This window comes from Bison bison, unplaced genomic scaffold, assembly GCF_000754665.1.
Source record: "Bison bison bison isolate TAMUID 2011002044 unplaced genomic scaffold, Bison_UMD1.0 scf7180017864238, whole genome shotgun sequence".
Classification (NCBI taxonomy): domain Eukaryota; kingdom Metazoa; phylum Chordata; class Mammalia; order Artiodactyla; family Bovidae; genus Bison; species Bison bison.
The window spans coordinates 7,033,581-7,048,643 of NW_011494810.1; the positions used below are offsets into that span (position 1 = coordinate 7,033,581).

Genomic DNA, 15,063 nt, shown 5'->3' on the forward strand with positions numbered 1-15,063 from the left:
TGACTGCTAATTCTGTAAATAAATTCATAGAATTTTGGCAGAAGGTAGAGATGGAAAAATCTAAAAAATTTTTAGATATGTAGGTTTGAAAGGAAAGCACTAATATAATGTGATTCTTATGCTTTTGTGAACCAGATTTTTTTTGCTATAGGTATAAAATTTTGTTTTGCTAGCACTTGTTGCTTATTATATCTACTTACCCATGGGGAGAAAAATACTTTTGAAAGAAATGTGAGTTTTAAGCAAATGTAAATAAAAATGCTTGCTTTTATATATGTGACTTGTATGTTTTTATATTGTAGATATTGTGATCAACAATGCTGGGTGAGTATTTCTTTTTTCATTTCCAATAAAGTAATGTATTTGCAAAGTTTTGTTTTTTTTTTTAGTGTTTACTTTCTTGTCTCAACAAATATAATATCAATTTTTAGGATTCTGAGGGACCGTTCATTTAGTAGAATAAGTGATGAAGACTGGGGTAAGATGTTTTAATATTCTCTATGGAACATACTTATCCATTTAGCTGTCTAATACTTGATGCACTTACACACTTAAGGAAAATCTTGCTTCTTCCTATTCTTCCTTCTACTAATGTAAGTGATGAATAAGCTTTATGACTGAAAATGATGAGCATTTGGGAGTAACCTTTTTTTAAACTTCAAAAAATTAAAAAAAATTAAAATCTGTTGGCAAAAGTTATCTAAAAAGTTTTTGTGCTTTTCGTCTTTTTTTTTTTTTGTCTCTGAGAGATTGTCAGCATTTTCTTGCAGTATTGTTCTTCTTAACAGCCTTTTATGTGTTTGTCTGGCTGTATAATTGTTATTTCAACAGCAAGAGAAGGCTGTGGAAGAGTGAGGCACTAAAAAAGATGGAAATCTGAGAACTGGGTGGGAAAAGTCTAGATATAATTTTGAAACTTCTAATAAGTAGGAAAATTTTTCATTAGGAATGTCATGTTGGAAAAATTGAGTTTAGATAGTGAACAGTCACTGTTATGAAAATGTTTTTCCATATTTTCTCTTTTTTGCCCTTACTTTCATTAGCTACCAGAACTAAAACAATCTGAGACAGTGGCAGACGTAGTAACTGAGGTGAATTATGTCCTTGTTTATAGAGTGTGTTTCTGGGAAAGATTGCCAGAAGTCCTTTCGGAAGAAGCAAGCTATCTCTGTGACATAGAATTAAGCAAAGACAGGCTTTTAGTTTTCCCTTCCCTTGTAATAACTGAGTAAAGGAGAAGCTGAGAAAGACAAGTTTTGTTGGCAAAGGAGACTTACCTTGGTGCTTTGCTTTGCGCTCTGATGGGCTGCAGTGGCTTCATCAGGATAAAATTAAATCTAGAGTTGTCTATCTGAGTCATCCTCCAAGTTTTCTGTTCATTAGATTGCCATTTCTAAAAGCAGGCGTCTCTTTCTCTCTTTTTCCCTCTTTGCCTCCCCCTATTTCCTCCATCTCTTCCACTCTTTCCCCCAACTCTTAGCTCATTTAGTAAACCCTGGTAAAAATAGGGATTAAGGGATATTATGAACATTTTATAAACATTTCTTGATGATAAAGTGGATGATTTTTGATTATGCTTTAATTGATGTTTGTGTTGAGTCCCAATTTACTTATGTAGATTTCTTGGGTATTTGTATTAATGAATTTTTGTATAAAATAGGCATATACTAAAGATTACATTGTATTTAGATGTGTGTACAGGCATCATATTTAGATGGTATTGTATTTGTGATAAAGTTGCAATAATCGAATCATAATTTATAGGCAAAATAGATATGAATTATTGATTGGATATATAATTGAGACTACAGCAAAAATGGTCACTCAGAGTACAATGTGACAGTAGTTGATTTTGAATGCTAGGTATAAAAAAGAATATCTTTGTATAAGTAAATCATTGCTAATGTTGATTCTGAGATATGTCTCTCTAATTTTTGACAACATTCATGATAAAAATTTCTTATTTTAGACAAAATCCAGAGAGTTCATTTGCGGGGCTCATTCCTGGTGACCCGGGCAGCATGGGATCACATGAAGAAACAGAAGTTTGGAAGGTAGAGTTGTATGTGGGTGTCAAGGGAGATTGGAGATGTTGTATGTGGGTTCTTGTGTATGGAGGAAAAGAATTGCTTTGATATTGAAAAATATACCTCCAGATATGCACAGGTTTTTTAAATATAGTTTTGGCACATGCTTCCCCATTAAATTGGCATCAGTCACAGATCAGCTGAGCTGGACAACTTTGTATTTCTTTTTACCTCCTACTTTTCATTATTAATTATTTTCCTGCCATTTTCTGATATTTTAGCAGTACAAACATGGAGGATTCAGCTGTGCTTTATTCCCTAACCAAAATATCATTTTGTGTGTTCAGTGACCAACTGGGGAGAGATGAGTAGTTGGCATTGCTCAGACATGAGTTAGTCTTTATTGACCAGGAATGGTAGGACTCTTACAGTTGCATCTGTGTGACTCAGATGTGACAGACCTAGTAAGTGGATCCATGTACTCTAATGTAAAGGCTATTCTTATTTTTTTTTTTTAAGGCTATTCTTATAACTTAGGGTTCACATACATCTACTAGAAGTAAATTGCTTGTGATGTATTTTCTTATTGGAGACTTCTGGTGTATCCTGATATTAGCAGTTTCTTAAAGTAGATAAAATGATTTACTTTACTTGTTCTACTAAGTAGAGTAAGATTAGGTCAGATTTTCAGATGGTATTGTTTTAATATGAGACATTTAATATTATCCAGACAGGGAAAGGAGCAAAGTGATGAGGACTAAAGAATTAGGATTTCATGATCTAATATTTCTTACTAAGATTTTGACTTGTCAATTGGCAGTTTATTTTTTGTTTGTAAATACTTATTGTTGTTTTCAGTAGATAATGAATATATATTCGTACACTTGAATTCATTTGTTCCTGACCAGGGATCCTTTTTTTTTTCTTTTTATGGGATTCTTCTTAAAACAATAAAATCTTATAGTTGAATTTTGAGAAATTACTTTTCTTATTAATTTAGGTATATGAATCGTGACTTTAAGAACCTAATGCCAGTTTACAGAGTTTCTTTTGACAGGTATAATAGTAATGAAAAAGAAAAAGCGCTTAGAGTCGCAACATTATTAAAACGTAGAAAAGATGATGTTGAGAGATTGATTTGTCTTTTTAGAATCATCATGACTTCATCAGCTTCAGGAATATATGGCAACTTTGGCCAAGCAAATTATTGTGCTGCAAAACTGGGTCTTCTGGGCCTTTCAAACTGTCTTGCAGTGGAAGGCAAGAAAAACAACATTCACTGTAACACTATTGCCCCTACTGCTGGATCACGGATGACCCAAAGCATTTTGCCTGAAGGTAAGTTTAAATTTTTCAGTGCTGTTCTCCACATATCTGTGTGGAGTGAACTTTGCCAAAGTATTTAATTTTTTGAGTAACTAAAAAATTTCTTTTCAATTTAAAAAAGCATGATGTGTAATTTGCATTCATTATATAAAATTTAGGAAAGCACAAACAGGAAAAATAAAAAAATGACCCATAATTTTAACACACTGAGGTAAACTTTCTCTTTGTATACGTAGACATACATATTTTTTAACAGAATGAAGTAATAGCATTCTTACTGTTTTGTAACAATTATTTTAAAAAATTGATGTAAAAATTAACAGATTGTTTTTTAGAATGATTTATAGAAGAATTGATCAGATAGTAAAGAGAGTGCTCATGTATTCCTCCTCCCACACAGTTACCCATATTTTTAACATCCTATGTCAGAGTGCTACATTTGTTACAACTGATGACCAGTACTGATCCCTTCTTATTGGGTTGGCCAAAAAGTTTGTTTCGGTTTTTCCATACCATCTGATGGAGAAACCAGAGTGAACTTCTTGGCCAACCCAATATTACCTACAGTTTACTTTAGGGCTCATTCTTTAGGTTGTCCAATCACATAGGTTTTCACAAATGTGTAGTGTTATGTACCCACCATCACAGATCATACAGAATGGTTTCACTTCCTGGAAAATCCCCCATGTTCCATCTCTTCATCCCTCTCCTCTTTCTCCCAAATGTCTGAGAGGATTGAAGCTAGTTTCTTTTTATCACTGAGTAATATTGCATGGTATGGAAGTACCTCAGTTTGTTTATTCATTCACCTATCAAGAAATATTTTATTTCCAATTTTTGACAATTATGAATAAAGCTTCTGTGAACATTATGTGCAGACTTTTGTGTGGGTGAAGTTTTCAACTCATTTTGTTAAATATTAAGGAGGATAATTGCTGGATTGTATGGTAAGACTAGCTTAGTAAGAAATTTCCAACCACCTTCCAAAATGACTGTATCATGCTTCGTTGCCGCTGGCTGTCTGTGAGAGATCTTGTTGCTCCACATCTTGGCCAGCATTTATTATTGTCAGTCTTTTGCATTTTAGTTCTTCTAGTAGGTAAGGTATTTCATTGTTTTAATTTTCAGTTCCCTAATGACACATGATGTACATTTTTTCCTGTGCTTCTTTGCCATTTATTTGTCTTTTTTGGTGATGTATCTGTTCATATCTTTTGCCCATTTTTAAATTGGATTCTTTGTTTTCTTATTGTTGAGTTTTAAGAGTTCCCTGAAGATTTTGGAAACAAGTTCTTTTTCAGATAAGTGTTTTGCGAAATATTTTTTCCCAATCTGTAACATGTTTTTTAAATTCTCTTAATCTCTTTCACTTTTGAAGCATAATTTCACTGCTACAGAATTCTGGGTTGGTAATTTTTTTCTTTCAGCCTTTGAAGTATTTCACTCCACTCTTCTGTTGCTAACATGGTTTTTGAAAGAGAGTTTGACATAATTCTATCCTTGTTTCTTTATGCATAAGGTGTATTTTTTCCCCTTTGTATTCCTCCAAGGTTTTCTCCTTGTTTTTCTGCAGTTTGAATATAGTATGCATAATAAGAGGTGTAGATTTTTGGCTGTATGCTACTTGATATCCTCTGAGGTTCCTGGATCTATGGTTGGTATCTGTCATTAACTTTGGAAAATTCTCAGCCATCAGTGCTTCAACTATTTCTTCTTCCTTTTCTTTTTTCTTTTTTTATTCCATTTCTGGTATTCCCATTATGTGCCTGTTTATCTTTTATAATTATACAATACCACAGTTCTTTGATATTCTGTTCCCCCTCTTTTTTTCCTTCTTTTTTCTCTTTGTATTTCATTTCAATTTGGGAAGTTTCTGTTAACATATATTCAGGCTTACTGATTCTTCTTTTCATTTCAGAATGTTACATTGCTTTTTAGCATTTCCTTTTGATTTTTTTCCAAAGCATTTCCTTCTGTCTGCTTATAGTAGTTACCTGTTCTTATAAATTGTCCACTTTTTTCCCTTAGAGCCCTCAGCATGTTAATTACAGTTATTTTAAATTCCTGGTTTGATAATTCCAAAATCTCTGCTATATTTGAGGCTATATCTCTGGTTTGTTGTTCTGCTTTGTTTTGTTTTTTTTTGGCTGCACTGTGTGGCATGTGGGATCTTGGTTTCCTAATCAGGGACTGAGCTCATGCCTTCTGTTGTGAAAGTGCAGAGTCTTAACCACTGAACTGCCAGGGAAGACTGTTGAGGCTGGTTCTCATGCTTGCTTTGTCTCTTCAGCCTGTACTTTTCCTGTCTTTTAGCAGGCTTTGAAATTGTTGCTGAAAACTGAACATGATGTGTTGAGGGAATAGATAGGAAGTGTGGTAAATTGAACTTTATTGTGAGGTTTTATGTTTGTCTGGCCAGGAGTTAGATTGTGTTTATTGGTTGTTGTAGCTGTTGGTGTTAGAGACTACATTTTCCTCTTTGTCCTTGTTTTTGGGTACCCTCTTGTCTTTGGGTTTCCTTAGATACTCTTTGTTAAAGAGTGTGTATGTTTGCAGCAGTTGTAATCTGCTGTTGTTATACTGGAGTCCTGTTGAAGTGACTGTAAATTAATGGGAGGGGGTGTGTTCTCTAATCTTATAATTACATCTTCATTTTTTTAGAAGATCAAAGCCCCTTTACACTGACTTTTAGAAGAGTTTCTTAGCCCTACTCCCTACCCCCCTTATTTGAGACAGGAGACTAGAGGGGCTTCACTAGTCTAATTGAAGCTCTGATACTTTCCCTTAAGGATAGGCCTTTGTTAAGGAGAATAGAATGCTCTGGGCATATTTAAAAATGCTTTTATTTTATTGACTTCTTTTCTTACCCTCTCCCGTTTTCTCTGTGATATTTCAAAGCAAATCTCAGGCATTACTTCTCACCTAATATATACTTGGAAATGTGTCTCTCCAACAGATACGGACATTATAACCACAATGCCAATATCACACTAAAATAATTCACTAACATTGTCTAATACTAAGTTTATATTAAAGCTTCCTAGTTACCTAAAAGGAGAAGGCAATGGCACCCCACTCCAGTACTCTTGCCTGGAAAATCCCATGGACGGAGGAGCTGGTAGGCTGAAGTCCATGGGGTCGCTAAGAGTTGGACACGACTGAGTGACTTCACTTTCACTTTTCACTTTCATGTATTGGAGAAGGAAATGGCAATCCACTCTATTATTCTTGCCTGGAGAATCCCAGGGACAGAGGAGCCTGGTGGGCTGCCATCTATGGGGTAGCACAGAGTTGGACAGGACTGAAGCGACTTAGCAGTAGCAGTTACCTAAAAAGTATCTTCTTAGAGTTAGTTCATTCTACAAGGATCTAAACAAAGCCCACAGGCATTTCGTTACTGTGAGGTCTGTGTGTGTGTGTGTGCACTCAATTGCTCAGTCATGTCTGACCCTTTGCTACCCCATGGACTGTAGCCTACCAGGCTCCTCTGTCCATGGAATTTTCTAGGCAAGAGTCCTGGAGTGGGTTGCCATTTCCTACTCCAGGGAATCTTCCTGACCCAGGGATAGAGCCCACATCTCTTGTGTCTCCAGCATTGGCAGGCAGATCTTTTTAGAGTTGGTTTATTCCCCAAGGATCTAAACAGAGCCCATAGGCATTTTGTTATTGTATCTCTTAAGTTTCATTTAACATGTAATAGTTCATTCTCCTTTTTAAAAAAGTGCCAATTATTTGTTGAAGAAACTACCAGTTCACCTATTCTATAGACTGTTCCTCATTCTTGATTTGAATTGCCCTTGCTCTTCTCTCGAAAATCAGTGGATCACATATGTGTAAGTCTATTTCTGGGTTCTCTGTTCTGCTGTATTGGTCTATGGGCCTGTCCTTTTACTAATACCATGATGTTTTGATTACTATAGTTTTAGAGTAAGTCTTAAAATCAGGTAATAGGAGTCTGCCAACTTTATTTTTTGAAAACATGAAACATAAATTTTTAAATTAAAAAATTTAAATGTATGATCGAGAGCCAATGCTGATTTCAGTCAGTTTAGTTCAGTTCAGTCGCTCAGTCGTGTCTGACTCTTTGCGACTCCATGGACTGCAGCACGCCAAGTATCCCTGTCCATCATCAACTCCCAGAGTTTACTCAAACTCATGTCCATTGAGTCAGTGATGCCATCCAACCATCTCATCCTCTGTTGTCCCCTTCTCCTCCCACCTTCAATCTTCCCAGCTCCCACCTTCAGTCTTCAATAAATGCTGATTTATTTGGTTATATAATAAATAGAATACTTGACTGGTGCAAAACTGGGTGTAGTTTCTGATACTCCTGGCTTTAACATATGTTTTAAAAAGAAAGCATCTGTAATACTTTAAAAGTAGCTTCTGTGAAACAGTACAAAACAATTGATGAGTGAAATTATTTGAAAATTAGCTGCTTCATGGAATGAAAGTGAAAGTGAAAGTCACTCAGTCGTGTCTGACTCTTTGCAACCCCATGGACTATGCAGTCCATGGAATTCTCCGGGCCAGAATACTGGAGTTGGTAGCTTTTCCCTTCTCCAGGGGATCTTCCCAACCCAGGGACTGAACCCAGGTCTCCTGCATTGCAGGCGGATTCTTACCAGCTGAGCCATAAGGGAAGCCCAAGAATACTGGAGTGGGTAGCCTATCCCTTCATGGAATACAAATGCTTATTCACAGGACCATTTTACTTTCTGCATTTGAGCTACCATTCGTTTTAGAACTTGCTGGCTTTTTCTAAGAGCTGTGCCTAACCAGTTTGCTTTAGTGTTGAATAGTTATTTGTACCTGAGATCTAATTTTTTTCCTTTTCCTTGTCAACATGGCCATTTAAAAAAGTCCCTTATTTTAAAACTCTCTATACTCTCATATCTTATTGAAGGAATTCTTGTTAAAGAACTAGATTATATGAAGAAGAGATACAATTCACTTTTTTCTCCCTTTTAAGTATATACACATATATATATATGCACAACAGTTACATACATATGCACAACAGCTTAGGTTACTGGTAAGAAATAAAGCATCAAAATGTAATCATAGTCATGAACTTGCTGCTCAACCCAAGAACTGAAACATTACTTGCATCTAACTTTATACCTTCTATTCCTCTGCTTCATGCCAAGAGATAACCACTATTGAGATTTTAATGCTTATCATTTCTTTGCTAGATTTCTACCTTAGTCACTTTTTGCCATCAGCTGTAGATTTTCTTGGGAAAGCAGCAAGTCTTCAAGAAAATATTGAAAACTATAGCTTTTAAATTCGCTTTCCTTTGAGAATGTAGTTTCCATTAATTTGGACAGGTCTGTACTTCTAGAGAAGTTAAGTCGATGTTTAACGTAGTGTCTTTACATCCACCAAACTCTATTGAAAGATATTGGGAGAATAAGATCTACTTTAGACAAATAGCTTAATCTTTCTAGACCTGTTTTCTCTTCTGTAAAAGAAGAGAATTATTGTAGGTCATTTTTAAAAGACACTTTAGATTCTAAATTTTTATTTAAAATTTTGATATCTATTACTTTTTTATAGTTTAGAAAAAGCCAAAAATTTATTTTGCCTCAGTGTTTTTTTCCTCTTCTTCTGAAATATTCACTTACAGGCTATCAAAGGGATTATTTGTTGAAGAACCAGGTGTTCTGAGTAGTGTGTGGAGACATCTGAAATTTCATTTTCCCCTTTGAAATATATTTGATCAATGGAAAGTCATATATGTAACTTACATGTTTGTTACATAAAATGAGACATAATCTTAGGATGAATACCCATGATCTTCCCAAGTTGTATGAGTTATTTACTGCTTTGTAATATATTACTCCAAATTTTTGGATTAAAAGAAGTATATATTATCTCACAGTTTCTGGGGTCAGGAATACCATAAAGTGAAAGATTTTTAGAGCTGCTGTTTCATTTACAGGGACTGTAAATGTCATCTTTGTCACTTCAAAATGTAAAACTGTATTTTGTCATTTCACAATTAAAATTTGAGTCTTTAAAGTTTATAAGCTGTGTTAACAAATTACATCTCTTTTGAACCTTGGAACAACTTGGTAGAATGAGCAGGCAAAGCATTTTGACTGCCATCTTACAGATGCAGACACATGCCCTTGAGAGTTGAGTGACGTTCTCAGTGCCCTAAGTTGCCCGTGTGGCAGGGCCGGCAGTAAAATGCAGGTGGTGTTCATGCTCCTCTGTAGCACCTTCTGCCTGTTAAGTTGCTCACAGAAGGTGTGCAGCAGGAAGATATTTCCTACCCTTTGTGACTCATCAGTAATGGCTGCACGGTCCATTTTACATCATTATCTTACTGTCATTACACTTGTCAGGACTCTTTTATAGTTTTCTAGCTCCTGGGAGAGCAAAATAGTTTTATGAATAGCTGGTATCTAAGTTCCTTATGCTGTGTATGCCTTTGCTCACCAGTCTTCGCTGAGACAGCTTTAACTTGTCTTCTAAACAGAACGTTGCTGACCTTGGAAAGGTACGTCTGATGCTTTCTGTGTTAGAAACCTGAAAGTCTCCATTGGGATGAAAAGATTCTTCTATTAGATGTTAATACTAATTAGTTTTGAAAATTTTATTTTTTTTCTTATTTAAAAAGTCTCTGAATCTATAATTTATAAGTAAGGAATTTTTAGAAAGTAAAGTAATTGATGGAATATGTATATATTCTTGTTTGTAAGGATTGTTTTGCTGTTTATTTCAGACCTTGTGGAAGCCCTAAAGCCGGATTATGTGGCACCCCTGGTCCTTTGGCTTTGCCATGAGAGTTGTGAAGAAAACGGTGGCTTGTTTGAGGTATTCTGCACCTTTCTACTTTCTCCTAAAGTAATACTTGTATAATAAAATATAAACAAAGATTCAAAAATTCATATTTTTCAATTGTTTATGCCTGTAAAAATCTATATCAGTTAATATCACTTATATGTTTTTTTAATATTATGTCTATGTCATAATTAAGGAACAAGTATGACTGATATCCTTTTTTGAGAAAGGAACAGCAACTTGTAAATTCTGCTTTTCCCTAGTTATTTTTTTATGATGTTATTGTCAGATGAAAGATTGTGATTGGTATGATGCATTTAGTCATACAGACAATCTTATTTTTTTGATATTGAGATATTGAGTAATTTTGATATTGAGATATTGAGTAATAAAGTGAAAGGGTAGAACTGATGGTTTAAAGTCAGCCCGGTTGTATTTTGATTTCTTGCTCTGGTAATTGCTGACTCTCTGGAGTAATGTACAGATTAATCTCTCTGAGTTTAGTTTTCTTGGGGTTTTGCTGTGAGAACTGGAAATCATATTTTTAAACTCTCAGTATACATAGCATTCACCCTTTAATTTTAACTATTATATCAGTATAGCAGGAATTCAGTCTGGGTATATAGATCAGTAAACATAACTTATTAGTTGTATTGACTTTAAAAAGAAACTTTTCTATTTTTCCCTGTTGCAAAGCTTTATAAATGTTATAAGAATAAAAACCACACATAATCACACCATCCAGTGAGATCCAGTTTTCATTTTATAGTCAAAATCCCTTCAGATTTCTTTATGCTGCCATATATATAAATGTGTGTGTGTATACATATATATTTTTTGTTTGTTTGTGCCTGCAGCATATAGGATCTTAGTTCCCTAACCAGGGATTGAACCCATGCCGCCTGCATTGGGCGTGCAATGTCTTAACCACAGGCCTGCCACAAAAGTCCCTGTATTTTTGAGTCCTCATTTGAGTTTGATCTTTTTTTCTTTTCTAGCATGAGCTGTTATGTTTTAGATCATCCTCCTTTGTTTGAGTCTCTGTGGTAATATAATAATAAACCTATTGTATGTGGAAATATATGACTCCAAAACTATTTCTTGGTAGCAAAATAACCTGGCTCAGTTTGAAATTAATGATATATTAGTCGGATTTATTTGAATGAAAAGCTGTTTAGTAAGTGAAAAGCAGTCTATACAGGTCTAAGCAGAGGTGGGTACCTCCACTGTCTTAATCACTGTCATAACTGATTGTGAATTGTGAAAATTAAAGGTGGAAAGAACTTTATGACTCTAGGTTTATAGAAGATAAGATTTAATAATATGAAGCCATGTGGAGCTCCAAATTTGGCCTGCCTGTCTTATCATCATATTAAGGGAGTTTTAAAAATCTATTTGCCTTTTATGTTTATATTTGTTATTAATTCTGTGAACAAAAATAATGTATGCTTTTTTTAGAAAACTTCAAATATGCAGGGGAATATATAGAAGAAAATAAAATCATCCACAATACCACTATCCAGAGATTGTTCCTATTCATATTTTTATGTATATTCTCTCCCAGTCTTTTATTAGATGTGCATTTTACATGGGTAGTCTCTTTTTTTAGATATGCATTTTACATACACACTCATCCATACACAGATAATTAGGATAATGCTGAGTGAAGTTTTATATGTTATTGCTTTATTTTACTACATCATGGACATTTTTAGCAAGGGACACTGGGTATGCAAAATTGAGTACAAAATACGTAAGAGTGGTGTGTAATATCCTGACTTAAACCTCGAATGTAAGTTGCCACTTCGTTTGCAAAGTTTTGATAAATATCTAGAATGACAGAGATGTTTTGGGTCAATTGGAGGTATTGTTTCTTAGCACCTGAGACGAGTTTGCAGCTTGTGGCTTCACTCCCCAAGTGTGTTAAAAGATGATGTTTTTCTTGCCTGTTATCAGTGCCATGCCACTGACAGCATCAAGGCTGATTGGCCTATTAATATATATAAAGGAAAGGGTGATTAAAAGGCACACTCTTGAACCTAGAGCCACTGAGAAGTGTGTTGTTTGCTGATAATATCTTCTTCTCTTATATGCATTGGAACACTGTAGTTGTGGTGTTTGAAGAAAGGACAAAAAGACATTTTCTTCTGAGGATTTCCTTGAATGACTTTTGGAAAAAATACCATCTTTCTGCATGGTGATTAATGTATTTGGTCATTTGCCTTATCTATATATAAAGGTGTTTCATTAAAATGATTATGTAGTTCATTAAGTCAAATGCTGGTTTTGTTTTTTGTTAACTTTTCATTTATTTATTTGTTTTTATTTTTTTTTCATTTATTTATTTTTATTCATTAAGTCTTTGTAGAGGGACATGTATTTCAAGTGATGCGCTGGGCACATTTGGTATTTATGTTGTTTAACCTTCATGGTTACCTCATGGAGAGTGTATTATTATCCTGATTTTACATAAGTGGAATCTTGGGTATAGGGAAGTCAGATAGTTTGACCAGGACTGCACAGAAATCACACCCTGCAGAGTCATGCTTACTACATAGATTTCTACTGTAGGTGCTACTTAAGTTTTCTACTTTGATAGCATAAATAGTGCAGAGTCATGTGGGCCAGTGGGCTTTAGTAGATCTGTAGGTTTAGTAGATTTAGCTTTTTTAGGAGATTTAGCATTTTTTTTCATCCATTGTCATCTAGCATTCTGATACTCTTAAATAGCTGTCTGTTTTTTTTAATTTTGAAAATTCTATTAGTTCCACATTAGATGGTATAACTTTTTCCCCCTCTTTTTGGTAGGTTGGAGCAGGATGGATTGGAAAATGTAAGTGTCTTTTGATTTTTGATTTGCTGTACATTATTTCCATATTTTTAAACCTGTCTTTCCAGTTAGAGCTGTCAAATGTCTAACCATGGGATCTAGTGCACGCATAATAACTCAAACATCGTTAGAGCACACACGTCTTCTAAATAAAGGAAGTTGTCCTGCATGCCTGTGGCATTTCAGGGATCTTTTCAATTTTTTTCCTGTTGGCAGTCCTTATTCAGTATGTCTTCTTCAGAGCTGGCTGTTTCTTCAGACAGCACAGTTTCTATATTGATGTTTGTCTTTCCATGTCTCTGACACACCCCACATGGTTGTTCAGCAGAGGAGTGAGTGGAGGGAGAGCGTTTTTTGAAAAGATGGGAGAAGCTGTGTCCTAGATGGCTCAGCTGGCAGGTTCTCTACTTCTCCCATTGACTCTTTCCTTCCTTGGAGCTATTTTTCTTCAGCCCAATAGTAAATTCATCTGGCTTCAATCCTTTCTTCCCCCAGTTCTTACATGCTGTGAGCTCCAAACTGGATAATTATTTTATGGCATTTAAAAAAAAGTTGTGAACATCCCAGTATCCCAGTTCAAGTTTTCAGTTGGATGTTGGTATCGAAATTAATTGAATTATTTAATAGTCTTCCATTAGTGGATGACATTGTTACAATAGAGTATTATTAATGATCTCTCCAGTTATGAAGTAACTTATATTATTCAAACGTTTTTAAGTATCTTGTGATATCTTTAAGAAAGAAAGGTTAGGTATTGCAGTAAAAGCCATATGTGGAACCTTATCAGTAGAAAATCTCTAGAGGCTTCTGTCATTCCCCAAGACAAATCTTCAATTGAGTCATCATCAAAATCTGACCATTATGTTTGAATAAGGTTACTAGTGATTATTTATTTCTGAGGCCTTTTAAAAAAGAAACAGTGTTAAAAATCTTGGAACTTATACAGCAATGATGATTTTTGTGAATCTGGGCAATCAAGTTGACTTCCCCTGGATAGAGAGGAAGAGCAAAAGGAGGAAAAGGGAGAATTATTTGGGGCTGTCTGATACATTAATTTAATTATATGGAGTCTTTGATCTGTTATCATTTCAATTTGCTATCCAGCAACGCTCTATTCTGTTCTGTTACCTTGAAGTGTAGTATCTAAGTGATCTGTGGTGATAAAGTCAGTCTTTTTGTGTGATTATATACAATTTAACTTTTCTGATTCAGTAATTCATCCTACCTTTTGTAGTATCTGGCATAGTCAGAGGAGAAAGAGGTTTTTTTGCTTCAGCTTTAAATATTAAAAAAAAGAAATTTAATACTATCTTAGTGGGTTTGTTATTTTAAGAATAAAATGCCATTTAAGGCTTGTAGTAAAAGTCTTTAGAAGTTAGAATCTTTTTTCCAAATTCCATCTTTCTTGAAGTTAAAAAAAAAAATTTATCGGACTCATGAATTCTACTTTCTGTCTATGTGTTCAGCATCTCAGTTTTGTTTCTTTAACCAGTACGATGGGAGCGAAGCCTTGGAGCCCTTGTGAGACAGAGGACTCAGCCAATGACTCCTGAGGCAGTGAAGGCTAACTGGACGAAGATCTGTGATTTCGATAATGCCACCAAGCCTAAGAGTATTCAAGGTAAAGAAGTGAGTTCAGGCCTGCCAGGGGAATCAGAGGCAATAAAGCATTCTCTTCTCTTATGGAACTATCTTCTTAACTGTGCTAACTTAGATGCTCGAGTCATCCACAGTACATTTTCTGCTCCAGTAAGTATTAGAACTCTCCAATTTCAGATATGTATGTTACTCCCACTGTCGGTTTATCAATTTTCGTTTTTTTTTTTGTCCTGTTACATTTTTTTTTCAAGCCTCTTTTCATTTTTATTTATTTTAAAAATATGAGCATCCAGTGGTCTTTTTATTTATTTATAATTGTGCTGGATCTTCATTGCTTTTGCATGGGCTTTCTCTAGCTGCAGAGAGCAGGGACTGGCTACTCTTTGTTGCAGTGGCTTCTTTTGTTTCAGAGCACAGGTTCTAGAGCAGGTGGGCTTCAGTAGTTGCAGCACACAGGCTCAGTAGTTGTGGCTTGGGCCCTAGAGCACA

General features: G+C 35.0%; 1 protein-coding gene across 1 annotated transcript in view; it reads left to right on the top strand.

Annotated features, from left to right (window-relative positions):
• HSD17B4 (hydroxysteroid (17-beta) dehydrogenase 4) overlaps nt 1-15,063 on the top strand; it is a 100,182-nt gene that overhangs the window by 32,735 nt on the left and 52,384 nt on the right. The window contains exons 5-11 of the mRNA XM_010846608.1: nt 303-324; nt 432-478; nt 1,970-2,054; nt 3,178-3,365; nt 10,087-10,178; nt 12,954-12,978; nt 14,468-14,596. Of these exons, the coding sequence (XP_010844910.1) occupies nt 303-324; nt 432-478; nt 1,970-2,054; nt 3,178-3,365; nt 10,087-10,178; nt 12,954-12,978; nt 14,468-14,596 (588 nt within the window). The remainder of the gene's footprint in view (nt 1-302; nt 325-431; nt 479-1,969; nt 2,055-3,177; nt 3,366-10,086; nt 10,179-12,953; nt 12,979-14,467; nt 14,597-15,063) is intronic.